At 37.3% G+C, this 22,850-nt stretch overlaps 1 protein-coding gene across 1 annotated transcript in view; it reads right to left on the reverse strand.

The window, feature by feature from the left end:
• Positions 1 to 22,621, reverse strand: part of LOC134216946 (uncharacterized) — a 50,611-nt gene extending 27,990 nt beyond the window's left edge. The window contains exon 1 of the mRNA XM_062695709.1: positions 22,470 to 22,621. Within this exon, the coding sequence (XP_062551693.1) occupies positions 22,470 to 22,493 (24 nt within the window). The 5' untranslated portion in view covers positions 22,494 to 22,621. The remainder of the gene's footprint in view (positions 1 to 22,469) is intronic.
• Positions 22,622 to 22,850: the final 229 nt, after the last annotated feature.

Consider the following 22,850-nt stretch of genomic DNA (forward strand, 5'->3'; position numbering starts at 1 on the left):
ATTCGCAAACTAGTTAGCTCGATATTTATGAGTGATTTTACCAACACTGTTCAATGGTTCGTTCGTACTGCCAGCTTCTCCCCAGAGCTAAATAGTTGTATATCTTGAAACACTTCGTGTCTGCCGGAAATCAAACATTTGCATTTTGCAACAACCTTTTGCCTCTGGAGAAAGACGCAAGCGTTGAAACAGATGCTGCGCGACCGAAAAATGCGACAGAAGCTAATGAAGAAGGCAAAGGTCAAGGCGGTATCGCGGAAGCTGGTTGAAGTCAAGGCCAAAGATCGGAAGGTCATTAACGAAACCATGGTGCGTCGTGATGGACGATAAATAAGCAGACACAAAGTAGTTGTCGGGGCAGAGTCTTTACATTCCCAAATTGTAGGTTGGTCAAAGGAAGTATTTAAGCAGAAGGTGGACAAATTCAATTAAAAGTTCTGGGCTCAACAAGATGAACCAGCCGTACATCATGACGGGTACCACCAAAAAACAAATCTTCCGGGATGAGCAGAGTTGTCGCGTGAAGTGATTGAGTAGGGTAAGACACCCAGAAATCACCCCCCCCAGTTTTCGCCCACCTATTTTAAAATCTTCATTTCTCGTAAACTAGTTGTTGAAAACAGTACCAGTTAAAATAGGTGGGCGAAAACTGGGGGGAGGGTGATTTCTGGGTGTCTTACCCTACCTGTTCAACATATAGTTCGAAGTATAAAATAACATTCTGTCATCTTTTATTTTGGTCTTTATTTTTGTGATAAAAATCACACAAATAAAGACCAAAAAAAATTCTTCCTTTGAACCATTAGTTGAAACAGATTTTACGACCTTGATTGTAATGAATGATTTGTTTATCGCCTTAATTGATCAGTTTTATTCAAAGTATGAGGGGTTAAATAATCAAAAGATAATTAAAAATCAACAGATTGAAAGCCGTTCGCTAGGGTGTGAACAAGTTTGAAACGATAGAGTGTAAGGGAGGTAGGAAGACCATCTTAAACCATTAGAAAAAATCTTCATGAAGTTCCCTATCATTGCACAATATCAAAGAAAAAGCGGCCCTTTGAAAACGAACAAAGTTTTCTACGACAGAGTGAGGCGATTCAGACTATTACAGCTATGCTTGGACCGATGCTGGGTCATTAGGCCGAATGGGCATTAGGCCGAATGATAAGCGGGGAGTGAGAAGTGAGTAGTAGGAAGAAGGAAGAAGGAAGAAAGAAGTAGAAAGAAGGAAGAAAGAAGGAGGAACAAGGAAAAAGGAACGAGGAAGAAGGTATAAGGGAAGGTGAAGAAGGAATATGGAGAAAGGAAGAAGGAAGAATGAAGAAAGAATAGGAAGAAAAGGCGTAAAAGGAAAAAGGCAGAAACGAAAACGAAGAAGGATGGAGGAAGAAAGAAGGAAGAATTGAGAGGAAATAATGAAGAAGGAAGAAGAAAGGATAAAGAAGGAAGAAGAAAGGATAAAGAAGGAAGAAGAAAGAAGAAAGAAGGAAGAAACAAGAAAGGAGTTTTCCTGGTAGGATTTTCAAAATTTTCCCGGAAATTTTTAAAAGTGCCTGAGAGGGTTTTGATTATGTAAAACGATGTATTTTATTTGAACAAAGAGAATAGTTTCTTGGTAACTATATAAAATGTACAACATTATGTTTATTTATCAATTCATTTATTTGATAATAAGCATTAAATTCTAACATTCTAACATACTCATGACTCGTTGTAAAAGACTTCAAGGTCTAACTGCTATATTGTTCGAAAAGCTTTTGAGATATTGATTGCACTCTAGAATCTATGTGGCAGGAAAATAATGAAACGCGCACATATCGATGGTTTCGTGCAATACTGGCACAGCTGAAAATACTTCACTTTTGACATTTTGATTGCAAAGCGCAGTATAAACAGTATGAAGTAACATTTGACAAAGACTCATCCATAATATTTAATGCATTGTTATGCTTATTTTAAAATTTGATGATTTTTCGAAAAAATTGTATACCTCGAATTAACTGATTTTTTCAAGTTTATTTTTTTAAAAAACACATAAAAGTAATCCTGATGTATCAACACATTCAGATTTCGAATTGTACCTGTATTGCACAAAACTGTTGATATAGGGAAACTATATTTAAAAAATTACAAAATGATTCATTGATGAGCTATTAAAAAAAATACCCAAAGAATTTCATATGTCTAATGTTTTCTCCAATTTCTCGCATTAAAACTAAGAATCGAACAGTCTTTTGCTGTAGAAGGTAAGCTAAGACTTTATTTTCAGTAAACCTATCTTCTGAAAAGGGTCCTTTACTGTTTTGTATTCGGTAGATCTTATATTTTTGCAGTACCTTTGGTAAATCTTTCGTAGGCGCACCTTCTTAACTGAACTGTCCATTATTTAATTTTAAAAAGATTATGAAATAAAGGTAGGAAGTTTGAACAGTTTAGTGTGTCAAAAATGCATCAAATAGCAGTATTGAACGACAAGCGACCATAAACTGGTACCTGGAAATCTGCGTAAATTGCAGGAAGCTCCCAAGGAATTCCAAAAATTTGAATAGACTTCATAAAAGTTCCTGAACATATGAAAGCAATGGAATATGGATTCTTCGCAATTTAATCAGAATATTTATTGTAAAAGTAGTAAGGATTGCTAATAAAATTTAAGAAAATTATTTAAAGCTCGTAAGACTTTTTTGAACAAACACTTGAAAATAAGCAGGAATTTGAAAAAAAAGGCGATAAAACTTGATTAAATATCGGTTGAAGATCTGGCATTACTATAAGTCATTATCAAAATCCAAATAGGCTAAATGTTGGTGAAAACTTGTGAGAAAGTATGTATTGTACATGGATTTCCCTATTGGACCCGACCGTTCGAAATATGCGCTCCATGAACAGTCGTTCAAATCGCCGTTTTCACCTTCACACCCGTTTTCATTGTAAAATCTGTCAAAACTTACAAGTTTGCCCACGTGCTTTTTGCTGTTTCCCTTGGACTTCTCTTTTTTTCGATGTTTTGACAGACAAGGAACAAGGCAAGGCAATCTACCAAACATTTATTGAGTTTAGCAAACTTTGTTGCAAAAGGGAACGTTTGAAATAGGCAAGTGAACCGACCTTCGAAGCCATTGGTCAAGTAAATCCACAATAATTAAAGGAATTCTGATGAAATTATACTACTAAAAATTTAATCAAATCAATATTTACTTAAGCATTGTTTCGGGACTGATTTGCGATTCGATTCAGTAGTATGCAAACCCTTCCTTTATAACTAATTCCCTTTTCTTATAGAGGAAAGGTTAATCTGTTGGATACAAATCGTTATTTTCTCAGAAAATGCTCGCTTCAGAATAAAAATTCTCCAATGTATTTTCAGTGCGCACGCTCCTGCGGCTCTGGCCTGACGTGCAGACAGATTGACATTTTTAATATTCAAATATCCCTCTATTAGTTGCACTTAATGAATTAAGAATATATCGAATATCGAATAATCGTCATTAATCAAAGAGCAGAACTTTTTGCACAAAATGTAGGACAACACTGTTTGCCTTCCAACTCCAATGTTTGTTTACAACCAACAATGTTGGTTTGAAGATGCTATTTATCGAGTAATTCGCATTATTCATTTCAAATAAACAGCTTCGAATTCAAGTGTTTAAGTTATAATCAGCTATATTATAAAACTAACATACCCAGGACTACTTCGTGGAAGCTGTGCAATGCTTCCAGGTTCGAGACCCATAACATTCTACGACATCAACGACGAAAAAATTACAAAACACATATCAACAGCATAACTTTCTAAATAATATAAATAACTGGAATCACTAAATAATGATAAATTAGATTTTTTTTGTTTTCCCCAATTTTCTAATCCGTGTCATTTGTCGTGATTTGTCAGTTGTTTATTAAATACAGCCCTGAAACGGCTGTCATCTGCATACAACATGATTGAAGCCGAAAACTTGGTGCTAGCTGTCAAGCAGTGGCTTTAAGCACGGAACACAGTGACGCATGCGACAATATCGCTCGAGAAGAAATTTAATTCGAATAAAAAAATAAAGAAACATTTTTTTTTTAAATCGTTAAGATATGTTTCATTAATGTATTGCAATCGTTAATTTCAGATACACATGTTTCGTTATAGCGCAAAAGTTATCAGCACTGTATTTGTCACAATAACAAATTCCAAATTATTGATAATAACAAATTTGTCAAGTCTGCCTGATACTCATGTCGATATCTTAACGGTTTGATAGATGTCTGAAGGAATTTGACAAATATTTGGCATTGTGATCAAGAGTGGGCCTTTAATTTCTAATGCATCGTTCTGTTAAAAAAACAAATTTTTGCAAGTAGAAAAAATAAGACTGCAAACCAATTAATTGATTGATCAGCAGTGATTTATTTTTCCTCCAAATTTAAGAACACTATTCTCGTTGGAATCTGAAGCAAAATAAAAAAAAAACGCTGGTATCTCCAGCAGTTTTCTGTTCATGTTTAAATTTTATTTAAATAAATAAAATAATTATTTATTCTGTTGCTCAGAATTGCAAAGTGCATTGATCCAAATTCCGTAGTTAAAATAACGCGTTTAATCGCCAAAACATACAAAATTTGAATCTCGTGATTCAATCTGCAGAAAATAGAACAAAGCTGTGCAACAGTTTTGAGCTTTTGAATCTGAACTTAAATTAATCTGAGGCAGCTGCTGGGAGAATGCATGTTTCAGATTCATATTAAAATTAAATGCAGCAGTACAATTTGAATCACTACTAATCTGATTTTATTCTTGGATTACTTAGGATTCTTAAGATTAACTCATAATCGATAAAAATTCAAATGTTATACATTTGCGACATGAGCAGTATGGTTAGGTTTCTCGTCAGCTAAAAGAACTTTTTTCCGGTGCATGAAAAGATATTTTAGTTACCAGATAAACATTGTCGCTGTCGTCGCTGTCCGGAACATCTTTTGCTGGCGAGGATAGGGGATCTAAATGTCAAAATGGAAAAATACATACGATTTGACAGGTAGGTACCCAACATGTTTCGGACAGCAGAACAAAGGGAACTGAAGCGACAATCTTCATCTGGTAACTAAAATATCTTTTGGTGCATGATCATTAGCAGCTCGATAGTTATTATTTTTAGTCTCTTGACTTTAACGCTAAATCAATAATTGAATGCTTCAAAAAACTATTATTCTGTCAACACACAAATGGTCCAGTTTAAAGAAAATTTTTATCCAAAATGCGACATCCACTTCCAGTTGGATCAGATCAAATGTAAAGAAAAAGGTTCCAATAGTGTTTCATAAAACACCTGTCGATGACACGTACAATGACTAGATTAATTTATCTTAGTTTCGACGCCCACATTATAGTGAGCTCAAGTTTGTAACCAAAGAGTTAATGCGTCAAGATCAAATAGATGAATTAGGTTCGTCAACTGAAAAGTAGTTGCTGTCTCATATCTCATGGAGGCAATAATTATCAATAATTATCGTATAATATAGATTTACGTTTTAATGGTTTTGGGAGGTGCATCAGCCTTTTTTAAGACTGGGTATTTTTTAAATCTTCGAACTGGCACTGGCACAAGTTTAGGGTAAATGTTGCATTTTTGATCCCTAGAGGAAGTGCTATATCCGCTTATATCTTTCAAATGAGACGTGTGATACAGCCTAAAATCACAAAATTTCATAGATGAAAGCAGGGATGAAAGTCTTATTTATGAAAAGGAAGTTTGAAATGAATCCCAGATGTTTATAAATCGCTTAGATTTTTAACTATCTGAAATGAAAATATTCTTCGTTTTGGAAAGTGCAACATATTTTGGACCCCCAAATGTACACATTTTGGACACCCCCCTTTTAGTCTGTTCAAAAATGAATTTTCAATTTGCACAGGTCATTTGAGCTAAAGCAAAGTCTTATCTTTCGATTGACATGCATCAATGAGAAGATTGCATCGATTTAAATTTGCAATTTCAACATGAACTGATTGTGTTCGTTCTGAGATATTCAATGATGTATGCTTTGAAGCGTAACGCATTGTAACGCTTGCCTTCTTGAAAAAATTGATTATACAAATATCGTTACACAGATAAAAAGATGTTGTGATTTTAAATGTATTTTCATGCACATATTTGGAGCATGCAAATAAACGTAACATTCGATCGAATTTGCTGTTCTTTTAAATCGAAATAAATTTAAACCGTGCTTTGATGTAAAATTCAATCAAATTTAATTGAAAATCGAGTGTTTATTCGCTTGTTGGGACTAGCTGCAATTTTACATGTAGTTGAATTTTCAAAATTATTTGCTGTGTATTTTCGCACATGAAACTAGTTAAACACATTCGCAGCAATCTTATTTGCATAAAGACCATACGGGATTCAGCAGCGGCATTGAATTTAGTTCAGATATCAATAAAATGTCAACAGGAGGGTCCAAAATATGTAGGGGTCCAAATCAAGTTGGTTACCCTAATTTTTCGGTAAATTTCCGGTCCAGGCATCCCTAAATTGTCAAAATCGAATGATAATTGTGGTCATCTACAGCATCTTACGAGCGCTAACGGTCGAAGTAGTTTGATTTAAAACGGAAAACAGTACGAGGTTTGACTTTTCTCATACTGTGTATCAAGTGTGATATCACAAAATAAAATTTGAAATCGAAAAATTGCGAAAAAACTTCTAACCGTTTTAAATCAAATTGCTCTTAAAATTTTTGAGAAGAATTTTTTAAACACTTCCCGTATGTTTCCTCGTGCATTTTTTTTTCAAATATTATCCTTAGACTTCCTCTTCTTCATGCAACCTTTGATAAATAATGATAAATTCATGAGGATGATGATGATCGCTGCGATGACAAACGACGCAAGACAAAAGTCAAATAGATTACACCTTACCAGAACATGTTAAATTGTGGCGGCTATTGAAATTAATTTATTGTTTTTTGGTGATAATTTCGGCTGATTTTGATGATAATTATATTGTGGCAGCTATTACCACACGTAAAATGCTGGATAAATGAAGAAAACAGAACAATATAACTTAAGTTATTGAAATTTAAATTTTCACGATCGAAAATCATTTTGCGATACATAATTAAATATCCGCGCGAAATATACGGTACAATATGAACGGAGCTTTAAATTTCAAGAACAGCACTAGCGCCACACCAACAAACGGTGGCTTCAAGAACTAGTGCTTGTTTCACGGGGTTGATTAAATATAGACAGCTGATCAGCTGCCCGCAAAAGCTTTTCAAAAGCGCCCGAAAAAACGGGCGAAGAAAATCTGACGTTTCTCTTTCAGCCCTATATAAGCATCACTAATGCAACAATTGAGCTTTCATCTATGCATTACAATAGCATGCTAATTCGCCTTTTCCGGCATTATATCAGCATTGTATCTGCACTGAAAGCTGATAAGCATTAAACAGGCAGCATAACGTGCAGTTATAAAACTGAATTAAAGCAGCGTTTTAATGCTTACGGTTACTTGGGTATACTTTTGGATTAAAAAAAACAAAGTAATAAAGTAAGCCAACAAACTTTCTTCAATGTCCGACATCTGATTAAAACTGCGAGCCGGAAATGTCCCAGTGAGGGATGTAATCCCAATAAGAAGAAGAAGGATTAATATTATTTTATTTTGGAATATGAGTAAATGAATGTTTCATAAAAAGATAATAAAATGTATGAAATTCAACCCATCACGAAAAATAGGACTGAAACCAATGAAATACGTTCAAATAAATATGTTGATTAAAGCTTCTTGATACGAACTAAGTCAAGAACTGTTATTATACGGAAATCCGTACCATATTTAGTTTTGCTTTCTGCACATTCCGCATAATACTACAATAAAAGGATAACAGTTGTGCGTTGCTTCCGTATTGAGTGGTGTGCCCTTAAAATCGCGAATAGATTTAGATTTGAATTCCGGGAGGCTTGTCCTCGAACGAGCTGCATCGAAATGGTTCTCATCGCTCAATTCTCAAAGAGACAAGCAGAGTCAAAAATGTTTTTTCTTGAAATCCTCTCTCATATTTGATTTTTTCGTTCACGTCGTAAATTAAATACGAATTAAAAAGACGGCCAAAAGCCACTTTTTCAACGCGATCCAAATTATAAATGTGAGTCACGGATTGTTAGAATATTTGATGATGATGTAAACAGAGTTTTGAGTCATTTGAATCGGATAGATCTCACGTTTACAGTCCATATAGTCAATGTCAATTAGTCAATTCTGTTACATCTTGTAACATTTATCGTACTGCTTCAATATGGTTACGTTACTCAAACCTATTACATTTGGCACCATTACAAAGTGTAGTCCTAAAACTAATAAAGTCACATACATTCGAAAAATATTTTTGATCACGCTTTATGGGGCGGCTCCATACACGTAGGTGGCCGAAAATATATAGTGTGACGGTGGTCCTTTCTGCCTCGCCAATACATTTTGATAAGTACAGCAACGCACATTCTGTTTTCACTTCTCTTTCTTCTTATCATTTGCCTCAATGCAATTTTGTTGCACTTTTAATTTTATTTTTCATACTCACTCTGTAAAAAATGATTTTTTCACACGAACCGTAATATCAAGTCAAGCCACGATTGACGCCTTTACACCAAATGAGGGCAACTACACTAGCAGTGTCATCAACTACGACGCCACGAAAACTGGATAGTTCATATACCGTAGAAGGACCGGGGAAATTGTAATTGAGGGCTTCAGCAAACTACATGCTCAACGGGATTGTGAATGCCGCAGACTTCGGATATTGTCCGGAAAGGCCTCCCTCCCGAAATATGTGAGAGACTGCTGTGGCCGGGATGGAGGCGAGAAAAAAGTTTACTGCTCATTAAGGTGGTAGTTTCTTTAATTTTTCGTAGTTGGGTTGTATTGGAGGCAGCCCACTATATCTCCAAGTCCTGATTGACGATCTTTTCTACCCAGGCTTTGACATCGGCCGGGAAAACCGATGTAGTGTAGCGGAGTTTGTAAGAACTAGGATCGGTTTATCGGAGGGAGCGGATGCGGAAATGGATAGTGCAATGGTTTACGGAGTCGAAACGCTACATGGTTTGAGGAGCCTTGAGAAAGACTCGTTGTCCGAGTTGTTCCTTCTGAAGTGTTAGCTTCTTTCTCCATACCAGTGGGACCTAGCCCAATAGGATGAGAATGACGTCGGTCATCGTGTGCAGAATCCGGTCCCATTTAATAGGGAGAGAGATCCTGTGGCTTCCGGATATAGTGAAAACAAAAACAAATAGGCAAATAGCTGCCTGCACACGATGGCGAAATGGGAGGTTACCTGCTTCAGAGCAGGCGGCTTCAGCGGGTGTGTAGGTAAGAAACCCGGTGGCTATACGAAGGTACTGATTAAAAACCAGTTACAGTATGTTGGGGAGTTCCTGGCAAGCTGGGCAAGTCAGATTCAGTCCATACAGTAGCCGACTGTCGATTAGAGCTTGGCCTATCATGAACCGGGTCCCTGGCCCTGATATGGTGGTGGCCCTGATATTAGTACTACTATAAGTATGTGGTTTGGATAGAGTTTGGTCGAAAAGACAGAAGGTCGAAAGGGACAAAAAGGCGATCAAGAACAAGTTCATGAACAAGTTGATAACAAGTTGGGTGTACTCCAAAGGAATTTGTGAAATGAATTTAACGTGAAGCAGAAGTAATACACTCATCTCATCAATCAAAGTTGAAGAATGAGCAAATTTCAAAGAAGGAGTGATTACTATGAAACAATATTATTCTGGTAAAGATAGAAAAGATTGTTGATTTGAGAAATTAATAAAACTTGTATTGTGTGGACATGATTCTCTCCGTTTCAGTTTCTAGTCTATTTCGACCTTTTGTCCCTTTCGACTTTTTGTTCTTTTCGACCTTTTGCCTCTTTCAAACTTTTGTCCCTTTCGACTTTTTGTCCTTTCGACCTATTTGTCCCTTCGACCTTTTGTCTTTCGGCCATTTGTCTTTTGACCTTTTGTTCTTTCGACCTTCTGTCTTTCGACTTTTTGTCCCTAACTCTTGCAACAGGCCATAACTGCTCTGAAGTGAGGTGTAAAAGACAGGTCTTGGTGAATGGAGGCACCGAGGACCTTTATAAGCGTCCGGTACATACATGCACTTCAACGCTTTTTCCTAGCCGACATGGTGAAGGCTACCGATGTACCGCTCTTATCGCTGCTTAGGTTCGTATATGCGTTCGCGGTCGAATGTTTCCGACGACCACAAGCAGGATGTTATTCGTGTATACATGGGAGCATGGCAACCAAAAAGAAGGTCCACCGCTAGAACAGACACCAGCGGTAGCGATCCTCTTGGTAGATCCAGGAGCCGGGGCTACCAACGAAAATTCGGAAAGGCTGGCGGGAGGGGAAATTGTGTGCGAAAACTAGTATGTTCCCAAAGCTCCAACGGAGTCCAGGTGTGGTTAAAATCCTTCGTTTCAGAGAACCCAGACTGTCGTGTTTCCCAGCAAAGTACTAGCTGGTCCCAGGGCTGTAAATATTCGGCAGCACTGGATGAAGGTGATGTTTTTTATATCATTTTTTTATTTTCTTCCTGCTTTGAAATCAACCTCACATTCCCGGAGAGGCAGAAAAGTAAACAACAGAACTCACATCATCCACTGCGCCGCGAAGATGAAATTTACCACAGCAAAATGTACACATTCACCCAGCAAATTGAAAAAATTCACCACGCGTTTAAATGGGCCACTCACAGTCATACGGTAAGGCGCGAACTGAGCAGCCGGTCAGAGCGACTTGTGAGTGGCTGAATGCGAAATCGAAAGGTCGGTGTTGGAAATGATTTTTCGGCTGCACCCAGTCGCACTCACCACGGCGGCGATGAAGGCGACTGCAGATTATACTGAGATCCATGTTTTTCACTGCATTGACTGTGAAATATTTCTACCCTGGCTGGTCCCATACCCCTGGAAGGCGTATTGATGAAAGCCAATCAACCCACGATTCACCAACCTCTCGACAACCTTTGATAAACACGCGGTCAGTGAAATGGGTCGGTAGTCGGCGACGTTGCGGGAAAAAAGAACAGGCTTTGGGGATCGGAATGACATGGCTGAGGCACCGCTCGTCGAAAAAAAATTGATAGGCCAGGCCGGGTTTACCAAACCGAGGAAACGAAAAGTAGATGAAAAGATCTGGTGGATTGAGGAACCCGGTAAGTAAATAAGTAAGTCCGGCGGGACTGGAAAATTCTGCAGGGCTAAGGTCCTTGCGGCTATTAGCCTTTGAAACTTGGCTAGATAGCCACTTACCAATACGAGTATTAAAAAGTATTCGGCGAGTTCATTGGCTGCCTCCAGTGGGTTGAAGTGGGAGATCTGCGCTTGCCACTTAGTGCGTTGACCTTATACCATTACTCGGCGGCAAATTATGCCGGGTTAACGGAGTCCAGGAAATCCTACTACTTTTTCTTTTTGGCATGATTGCACGACATTTGTAGTGTTTTTTCATGTAATCTTCCAATGCAGTTACCTTATTCGGGTGTCCAGGGGAAATTCACCTCTCCAGTATGAGGAGAAGTCGAAAAACGTTAGCGGAGTGCTTCTTTCTAACGCGTGACGAATGTTACCATCGAATGATTCCCAGTCAGTGGCATCATACCGCCATCGAGGTCTCTTAGTGACAGCGATGGGAGAAGTGTTCGCTGTGATTTGGATTGGGTGATGGTTACATCGGTAGAGGTCGTCAGTTAGCGCCAATTCTATCAATTTAGTCAACGCACCATATTCCGAATATTCAACTCTAACGTGAAATTTATGTTGTTGTTGTGTTGTTGTGCGAAGCGCTGGACTGGTATCTGGCTTGATATAGCAGCAGCGGCAGACCCAGGGGATCGTGGCGACGAAGTCTTAGAAAAAATTAATAAAGGAGGTCGATAGAATTCTGAGCTGTGTCCAGGCCAAAGCTAACGCAAGCAGTCGCACATGGTGTAGATCTTTAACGTTGGCTCGGTATGTTGAGGTGCTCAGGACCTACTCCAACTTTTTTGGTCAATAATATGCCAAACAGAAAGAATAAATTTAATAGCGGGAAGAAACAGCAGTTGAACGAAATAGACAATATGAAAAAGATATTAGGTAGATGTTTCACGGAGTTTCTAGTTAGCCTTGCAAGCAATTTATACAACTGGTGGCATGGATAAGCTTTCAATTAATAACTGTGCTAAGAGAGCACTAAGTTGAAAAGTTCCTGTTGATATGGAGAGCCATTGGAACAAAAACAAAACATTAGATGTTTCACATTTTAAGAGAATTTTGACCAAAATATCACTTACATCTCCCATTTACGCCAATTCGAAAAAAAAGTTCATAGAATTATAGCACGTTAGTCATCGAGATGTTGTAGACTGCCTGCCACCGTGCAGGGTGACAAATAACGACGACCCCAATTTTATCCAAGCTAGACGACGAGGTTGATGAGCCTTTTTCTCCTCTGTTTACCTTCTGTGGGAAACTGGTAAAAATATTACGAAGCAGCGATGATTACAATCATAGCGCATGGGGAGCCGGCTTACCATCGTGGGGCGAGTAAGTACAACATGTAACATCGACCCGGTGCCTATCTATCCATAGCATATCGCGCATGGAGAAGACCGAGGGCGTGAAAATGTCAGAGATATAAGTATAACCTTAAGCTAATGAAGCGATGACTGCGGGGCGATCAGATTGCATAATCAGTACGCAGTGCCTGACTACGTGCCTTGTAGGTGGTTCATTGCATTGGAAGAAATTCTTGTTATCGCACTATCTTGGAATCCGATTAAGATTACGATCGGATGAATGTAACGGTACAACCAGCATCGATTGCCGTGATTTGGCTTAATAATGTTGGTGGGTAATAATGAATTAGTTCTACAGCGTGTTTATGGATCGATCGGAGTTATGCAGCCGGCAGCGCGTTACAACTTACAAGCGTCAACCGCTCGCTGTTTGAGGTAGGATGAAGCCTTCTCGGAATGGTAAGTGTGAATTAAATTATCACTCCTGCGCTAAAGATGCAAATTATGAATATATTTCCACAACTAAAGGTACAATCTGTTACATAGTCGTTTTGAGTAAATTTTATGCAACGTTATGATGTATTATACTTCCAATAATTAAGTAGATCAGGTTTGAGATTCCGTCTAAGTTCGCGTTGCTTGTTTTTGTTGTTTTACTTTTCTCATTTAGCTAGCATTGGGCTGTAACGGCAAGAAAGTAAAATTTTATTTTGAAAAGCAAATAGTGTGAATTTTTGCTAGATATTAGCAATGCATCATTCAAATAGGCACGTTATCGTTTTGTGATTTATCTAGACTGCTACAAGTAAAGATGTGCCAAAAATTGAATGATTTTTCGTAGGCGCTAGATTCGGAATAACATGACTAAGACCAGTTTAAACGTAAATCGCGATTACGGCTTATGAGCCAAAGTTGAACAAAAAACCCTCTTTCACTGATTCTAAACTCATTTTCCTTGGTTTAGGCGTGAGCACGCTATCATGGACTCCGAATCGTCGAAATTATTTCTGTTTGGATTCTAAGCCATGCCCATAATCATACGTTATAGAAGAAATGTAAGTTATTACAAGTCGTTACCATTTAAGTTTTTCTATTTTATGGTTAAAACACATTATTCAACACATCTATAAACGACTTGAATATTACAAATGAGGGGGTTTTGCAAAGGGGTGTAAGTGACAAAAACTTGGTTTTGAGAAAAAATAGTACAAAGTTTTACAATATTTTTTCGCTTCATACAACCTATATCAGCACGTCACTATATTAAACGTCATTTTCATTATTCCACACATGCTGCGTCGCAGCAAAGCTGAAATAATAGAAACAAAAGTTGTTCGCTGCCCTCATATTGAGTGGTGTGCCCTTGAAAACGTGAGTGAATTTAGTTTTGGATTCTGTAATGCTTGTCCTTAAGTAGCCATTAAGGGGTGGCGTAATTGGGTCGATACTATGAGACGAGGTGACTGACCTGGAAAAGGAGGTCATGACCCTGGGATGCGGTCACTATTCCAAAGTATTTCGAAGCGAACGGATGTTACAAAGTTACCAAAGTTGGAAGTTGAAGAGTAGAGAAGAAAGTGTGTGGAACAAGAGAAGGCGTTAAGGACAACCCAACTGTTTTTGGGTTGAAAACCCCAGCAAGTCCTGACGTCATTCCCTGGTTCCGTAGTCAGCCTAATCCGGCATTGTTTCCGCTTATAGTCGATCGGCCTTATTATTGGTCGAGTTGCAAAGAAGCAAGGAGCGAGGAACATCCCGAAGCCATCCCGGTGATATTACCGGCTAACCGGTAAGCCCGCAGTGAACAGAGTTGCTCACTGCCGGGTCGTCGGCCACAGAAGGAAGGAAGGAAGAAGAGGAAGGAAAGAAATGGAGTAGTGCAGTGCTGCCAGGAAGAGGGGCTCTAAAGACAGGTTAACTAGCTTTAAGAGAGAGAAAGTGAAGACAGAAGTGAATAAAGTGTCGCGTAGTGAAGCTCGGTGGTTTTCCCTGCATTTGATTGCAAGAGCTTCTTGTTCGCGACTAGCTTGAGGAGAGCGTGCCGACCCTGAAGCCATTGGTTCAGGGAGTCTCAGCATAGCGTTGGGCATACTTACCCGATAATTACAAATTCCTGAAGGATTTTCAAATTGAACTCCTGAAGAAACTTCCGACATTCCTAGATTACACCGAGAATTTTTTTGGGCATTGCTTCAAGATTTCCTTCCCCCAGGGAAGTTAATCCGGAAACAACTTCGGAAACAAATCTAAAAATCATTTTTAAATTCCTCCTCAATTATTCTTCAAAAATTGTCAGGATGAATTTTAAGAATTACTTCAGAATCTACCTTAGGAGTTCATTCGGAATTCAAAACTTCCTCCTGGAATTCTTTCGGAAATTCTTCGAATCATTCATTTTGAAATGTTCACGAATTCTTTTTCAACATTCTCCGGAAATACCTTCCGAAACTCCTGTAGAAATATGTACGGAAAATATTTTGGTAATTCTTTCGGATATTCCTTCGAAAATTACTTTGGGGACTAGTCCTGGAATTCCTTTACAAATTTCTTAGGAAAATTATTAAGGTTTTGAAAATTCGGGTAGGAATTTCTTCGGAAGTTGCTTTAGATTGAATTCATTTCCACTGGAAATCCCTATGGAAATTCTTTCATAAATACATTAAGAAATTTCTTCTGAAATTCCAGATAGCGTTGAACCTAATTTCTAAATTAAAAAAAGAAGTTATTAAAAATAAAAAAAAAAACAGGATTTTCTTGAAAGTCCTCCAGAAATTCCTTTAGAACTCTCTCCAGCAAATCTTTCAGAACTTTTTGCAGGAAATTACTTAGGTTTTTTTCATTTTTTTCAGCAACTCTTTTAAAAATTTCTTTAGAAATTCTTCTGGAATTTTCTTCAGAATTTCCAGAATTTCTTTAAACATTTCTGAGGAAATTCCTCGGAAAATCCTTCGGAGAATTCTTTCGATTTTTTAAGAATTCCTTTGGGAAATAGTTTGGAAGTACTTTTTGGGAACATCCATAAATTACGTAACGCTTGGTGGGGAGAGGGGGGTTGCCTGAAGTGTGACTATCCATACACAAATTTTAGATGATTCATACAAAAAGTGTGACATAGGGTGGAGGGGGGTTGAAAATTGCTTTTTTTAGCGCTACGTAATCAATGGATCTTCCCTTTGGAATAACTTGGGAAATCCCTTTTGGAAATCTTTAACTATTTTGTTGGAAATTCCATCAAAAATTCAAAAAAAGTATCAAATTTTTTTGTAGAATACATCCAACAAAATATCGGATAGAATTCAGGTATTTTGTATTGTTTTATAGAAGAAAAAAAAATCCTGTGCTTTATATAGATATAAAATAAGGAACTAAATTCTTCTGGTCATTTTTCTTAGTAACGAACAAGTTTGTAGGAATTGTTCACGAGAAAAGCTGTTTCACACTGCTATCTGAGCCTTATATAAAAAAAAATTCGACCAAAAGTACATGATAGTACAACATTTAAGTAGTGTAAAATAAGGATGACTGCTTATGCTTCGATATAACGTACAACTTTGAAATCGACATGTATGTTATATCGAAGTTTACCTGTACTGTATTTAATACAAAACTGTAAGATTGAAATAAAATGGTTGTATTAAAATCTTCCGAAATTGTATATGCCAATATTTTATACAATTTCTGTAAGGTGTTATGCAGAATTGTATTAAAATCTTCTATCCGCTGCTTGGGTGTAGCCGGCTACTTGAATCTTTCGAACATGAACCATTTGCTCGAGAAACTATTTGGTTTCCGAAGCCATTGTTAAACTGTAAACAGCCAACTGGATAACACCATCAACAGCTATTAATTGGCGAGAATAATCTCGGTCTCAATCAGCTAAACAAATTCCGATGCATTGGACTTCATTGCCCCCGTCATGTAACATAAGAGCATCCAATATTCCAGCTTGCCTGTTGGTGGCACCATGACTAGACTGATTAGATCATTTAAGTGAAAAAAATGGGAAACCCACTTACAAAACGGGACAAGTAAAACAAAATCATGAGACAAAATTCAAGAGCTGTGGAAATTTTAAAATTTATGGGCATAATTTTCATTTTCCGTCAGTGAAAAATTGTAGAGTGAATCATTCACCACCATAACCTTCTATTGTTTTAAGTTAGTTGTGGAAAAATACTAAACTTCAAATATTTCACTTTCCAAAGGGCGCGGACAAAAATACTCATTTTTCAAAACATTTTAAAAAAAAGTTGGATTTTAAAATTTTATTTTAATCCACTAAGGATTTTATTACTGACCAATATCAAAAACTTTTTCAATTCTAAACAATTGAAAAAAACAAGCAATGGGTAATGTTTTCAACATAACCACGAGTAGACGTAGGACTTGTATAAACGTAACGTATTTACATTTAACTTCTAACTTTTGGATCTATGGAGTTTGATTAAAGGTATTGATATTGGAAACGACAACTTCCATGCTGTGTAGAATTATTAGCAATTTATTTATTCAAAACTTCTGGAAATAAAACTAATAATTAAATACATAATTTGAATTGCTTTGTTTCTATCTATTAAGCCCTTTTTTATTCAAGCAAATGTAGGGCATTTATAGATTTCTTATTGATGGTAGTATTTGAAGTTTAAAAATTCTATTTTTAAAATTTTCAGGCTTGGGCAAAATGTGCTATTTTAGGGGAACTGTTTTCAAAACAAGCACCAAAACAGCACCAATTCCGTTGCTTCTTTTTGCTAACATGCATTCTTACTGTTGAAAAAATCACAAGAATAAGAAACAAGTCAAGGAGCAGTAACTCTACTAAAATAGAGGAGCTACTGCTAATACATCAACGAAAAATTATTTAAGGTGGTTATACAACAAAGCCACAAATCGGCCATCTTGGAAACCACGTGCTTTTTCTAGTGATTTTTCAAGAGCACGAATTAAGAGAACCACAATGCCCATGGGGGTGAAACATCCGTAGATCGTTTGCTTACTCATGATAAACAATCGACTTTAATTTCAGCATTGTACGAAAACTATTACGCTGGATTTGTACTTTTGATAATAGGAGTAGAAAATCGTGTGGTGAATTTGAAATTCACCACATGGCTTGATTGTATAATCACCTTAATGTTTTTATTCTAAACTCCGAGTCTACGTCAAGTTTAATCATACAATTTCTCTGTAAATGAAAAACAAAGAATAAGATAAAGTTTATTTAAATATTTTTCTGGAAATTATTTTTTGCGGACTTTTTGAAAGATTTACATGTAATACAGCGAAATTTGTTAATCTCAAATGGATATTAAAACTATTGCTGATTGTGCATCTTTAATTGCTAATGCCTTCTGCAAATAAATGAAAGTAATTATTTTAATCAAATTTTTATTTTCTTCCGTGCAGTTGATTTTTGCTTTTTCCTGGGGTATCTGAATTGTTATAGTAGCATCATGTTTTAATGTACGTGTCGTTTAGTACCAAACACAACTTAACAAATGGTCAGTCATATGGCATGACTCGTACCCATTCCGGTATCATGTGGATTATGAAACCAATCACCTGGATGAGCAGACCAGATCTCTCTCATTTTATTCGGCCTCTAGCCGTGAGCTCCGAGCGATGCGATGGGCGATTGCATCCATCGCAACCGACACCCACTGCATCCGACCATCATCAAGCACAGAATGACCAAAAAATGCGCCCACTTCTTTCATGCATATTCGCAGACTCACCGGCAGTTCTACCGCTGGTGACTGCATGCTGTCGCTATGAAGGTAAACACAGCGAACGAACGAACGAAACGAAAAATGAGCGAGCAAAAAGCACGTCAGTGCGCGCTGCTGTCACAAATTGTAATGACTCGCACACGATAGGAACTACTTCTTTTATACACAAAGAAAATCTTGCAGTAGACCCGAAGGCCCGTGACATACCGCATTCTGATGTCCGTGTTAGGAATGCACGGGATTGGTTACATATGAAATTTTTACTGGCTTTGACAAGAATTGAAATTTTCAATAGCTTATCGTTGATAATCTTTAATTTCATTGAAATATGCAAAATGATGGAGTCCTACGTCAAAATGAAAAATAGTCAAAGTACATGCTTAAAGCCAAAAGATAAAAAAAATAATTTCAAAACATGTCAAAAGACAAATAGAGAGGGTTTATTGATTTCCCGGGCTTTGGGACAGTTCGTCGAATGACATTTCGTCGAATGACGGTTAGTCGAATGACATTTAGTCGAAAGTACATTTGATCGAAAGGACATTTAGTCGAATGGACATTTAGTCGAATGGAAATTTAGTCAAATGGACATTTAGTCGAATGGACATTTAGTCGAATGGACATTTAGTCGAAAGGACATTTAGTCGAATGGAAAATAAGTCGAATGTTGAAAGTGCTTAGTCGGTAATAAGGGTAATTAGTTAAATGGATAATTCGTCAATAGATTTTTGATTAATTTGAATAAATCATCCACAAGATGCATGAATAAATTGATTACTGATGCCGATGAGGGTTTTTCACCTGAGCTAACAGAACCCTTTGGAAACCCGGTTTTATAGGAAAATTGAAAACCTTCAGAAATAGTCAAATATTAGGTACAGATGGTGAAATACCCTCTATTTTATTTTGCGGCACATGGTCTAAAATCAATGAAATCAATGTTATTTTGCCAATACTTCATCGTAGTCGGCGTTGGAACACTTCGTTGATTGATATTTAGTCTAATGACATTTGATCAAATGACAATTCGTCGAAAGGATTTTAGTCCAAGGGACATTAGGTTGAATAGAAAAGGTGTTCTTATTCTTTTCATTGATACTCTTCTTTCACTCAATATTTATACAACAATTAGTTCAGTATAAAATTGTCATCTAGCCATTGTTTTAATTATAGGCCGAAAATTTAATTCCAACCAAATAGTCATATAACTTAATCTGTTCAACGTTATGTCTAATGAAAAAACATCATTCGACTAAATTTCTTTTGACCAGGTGGTATAGATTCATTGTAGTCGGTTAGAGGAGTTCACTAAAGTCAATACGCAGTCGGGAATATTCTCGAAATATTCACCGTTTTCATGTTATTATTTATTCTTTTTTATGAACCTATCATTCTTTGAACAATATTGGAGCAAAAATTATGTGACTTTTTGAAACACCGCAATAAACCATTTATTTTTAATTGTTCTTGACTAAAGTACCATTCAACGGAACGTCATTAGACTAAATGTATCAATATTTTTAATTCTTAATTCTAAAATCTGATTTCGACTAAATGTCCATTCGACGTAGTGTCTTTTCGACGTAGTGTCCTTTCGACCAAATGTCCTGCGTCTCTAAAAGATAAAAAAAAACATTTTCGACTAAATGTCCCTTCGACCAAATATCTATTCGACGTAATGTCTCTTCGACCAAATGTCATTCGACTAAATGTCATTCGACGAAATGTCTTTCGACGAAATGGTATAGATTCGATTTCCCGTGCTATAAAACACTTTTTCATGAATATAAGTGAGGGAAAATCTGCGGATAAGAATAACAAGAATCTCAACAACGAAAGAACATTAATTAAATGTAATTGAAATTATTTTCATGAATATGGTTGACCCGTGTGAATAAATGTCAAACCTAATCGAATTACTATAAAAGTAGCCTCACACCTCGGGAAGCTTGTCCATTGATTTTGTTCCCCTGTACTTACAAAAAGGCAGGACTCATGCAATTCCGTCGCGAAACGTGAAACAAATATTGGCTAATTTATAGGCTGGTTTACAGCTCGGACCCTCGGAGATTTTCGCCGGATTGTATTTTAAATCGGGCCAAAATTTTAATTTTCTACAACGAAATCCCATAAATCCCGCTCACACACATGGAAGCGAAATATGCAGACAAGCTCCTGATCTCTGAACCTTAACGTATGTGAGGATCGAAATCCGAAGAAATTTGTTAAAAACCATAAGAAAAGTCGATCCATGCAAAATACATTTTGAAGCTCTTTGAATGAATCAATGAAAAACAGGACAAATTGAGGATTTTTTAGATTACGACGGGACAGCATAATAAGGTCTAAAAAACGGGACTGTCCCGTTAAATACGGTACGTATGGTCAGCATAACCATGACTCTGTTCAAAGATGAAACTACTCTCGCCTAGGTAGAACGATGCTTGTCGTTCACAGCAGAGGAACTGAGTAAATGATTGAGAACTAAGCTTGTCCCGGAATGGTAAAGATGATGATAGCACCATCTATTGTACTCTATTCAATATGTATTGCATTCGGTATATCTGACAAACGATTTGATCGCGATATTGAAGGGACTATCTAGATAAGGATAGCTTGAGCAATGAAATAAAAACATCGAGATATAGAGTCGACCTAAAAAAAACTAAAAAAAATATTAAAAATTCACTCTGGCCAATTTTCAATAGCAAACAATGGGACAGGATTTCCCGTCGAATGGAACTTTTTGCGAGTAATTCGGCCAATGATAAGTTCCAAAAAGTGTGTCTACAAAATGTTGTACACATATACACATATACATACAAACATGATCGGATACGGCACGGTAGAGCTGCACAAAAACATCCGAGGTCCATCTTCTGGTCGGGATAAAAACAATATACGATCGCTTTGTGAAAGTATGGTAAAGTTCATTGATCGTAGTCTGATTTCCGACCAGCTCATATTTCGGAAACTGAGTTTAGGATTTTTTTAAATTATTTTCAGTGTCAACAGAGTAGCTAGGTTATCGAAGTCTAAGGTTTGAAGTTACATAAAGTTACAATGCCTTTCAAAATACATAACAGCTGAGTGGGTTAGAACTTCAAATGTAAAGCAACGTTTGAAACAAATGATGATAAAATGAATGTTCAACGTTAAAAAAAATCTATTTTTCACAATTGTCGATATTAATTGTATCAATATATATCGGGTAGATCATCTGTCATGCCTTGTTACGACAAAACTTCGCTGTATCGTAACAAGCGAGTATACACATCCGATTGATGACCAGCATACATTTTACGCAAACGATTTTGGGAAAACACGTGCTTTTCACTGACCAAATTCCACGCATTCCCGTCATCCTTTTAATAATTTTCGACAGACACTGCTCACATGGCATCCAATTATACACCAATTTAATAATTAATACCGTACCGTATCTAATAACTTCCGACAAAATACGTTCGGTCCAAAAAAGCGGTTCGGAAAACGCGAAGAAAATGTTGTTACACAAGCACCAAAACGTAAACATCAAACATCTCCGGTTTAATGCAGCTAACAAATGGGCTTCACGCGTGTGCCGGCACCGCGGCATTCATAATTCAAACTAGGCGGATCATCACTTCTACTATGATTCGTCACTTAAACGCCCAGTTTGCTCGTTTAAGTTATTCGTAAGCACGGTCCAATGTCCAAAGGATGGGTGGAGCATTTTATGCACACAGTCTCGATAAAGACACATTCATCAATAACCGGCACAAATGCTGAAAACCACTAGCTATTATCACCAATGAGAGTTCCTTTTTCAACAGAGGTTTGCTAACGTCCATCATGTGATGGGTTCATCATCTGGGATTCGTGCTTACCAGATGTTACCGCACATTTGGTTAGTATCACTTTCGCACTTCTTTCCCAATCTTCCTGTGGAAATATGTCACTACAGCTAAAGTCTGATTTCCTCAGGCCATACGATAATGTGAAAAGTAAATCACTCGTAACACAGATCCGTCATTACGTAACAGCTGAAGTCGTGCTCATCGTTATCTCATTCCCTGGAATATACCCAACATATTTTCAACCGATATACAAAACACATTTTCACACAACATTACTAATTGCGTGTACATTTGCTATTAATTTCTCAGCCCAATAAATAAAATGTAGAATAAAAATTGCATTCACTAACCACAAGATTCCATCGGGGCTTCATGGTTCCCGAAGCTCAAGGAGTATTCGGTTTCGGCCGCAGACACTAGGGACACGGATCCTCTCCGACGAGATTTTTGACACTGACTGACAATTGTTTACATCCGCTACTATTTAAAATATGGAACGCTGAGCTAAGTCTTTCCACCTCTAACAGTTTGCGGCGTGGTGTGCAGAGAAAAATATTGAAGGTAGAAAGAAAGCCCACGGCCGCCGATCCCGGCCAAGCGCGCCGCAAAGACGCGACCCGCGATCGACGAAAGCTTTCAACGAAAGTGAGAGTGAGAGTTGATTGAGAAGCCGCCTCGTAAATGACTCAACCGAGGTGGAGCACGTGCTTGTGTGGGCCGCGCCAAAGCTT

This window comes from Armigeres subalbatus, chromosome 2 (genome assembly GCF_024139115.2).
Source record: "Armigeres subalbatus isolate Guangzhou_Male chromosome 2, GZ_Asu_2, whole genome shotgun sequence".
Lineage (NCBI taxonomy): Eukaryota > Metazoa > Arthropoda > Insecta > Diptera > Culicidae > Armigeres > Armigeres subalbatus.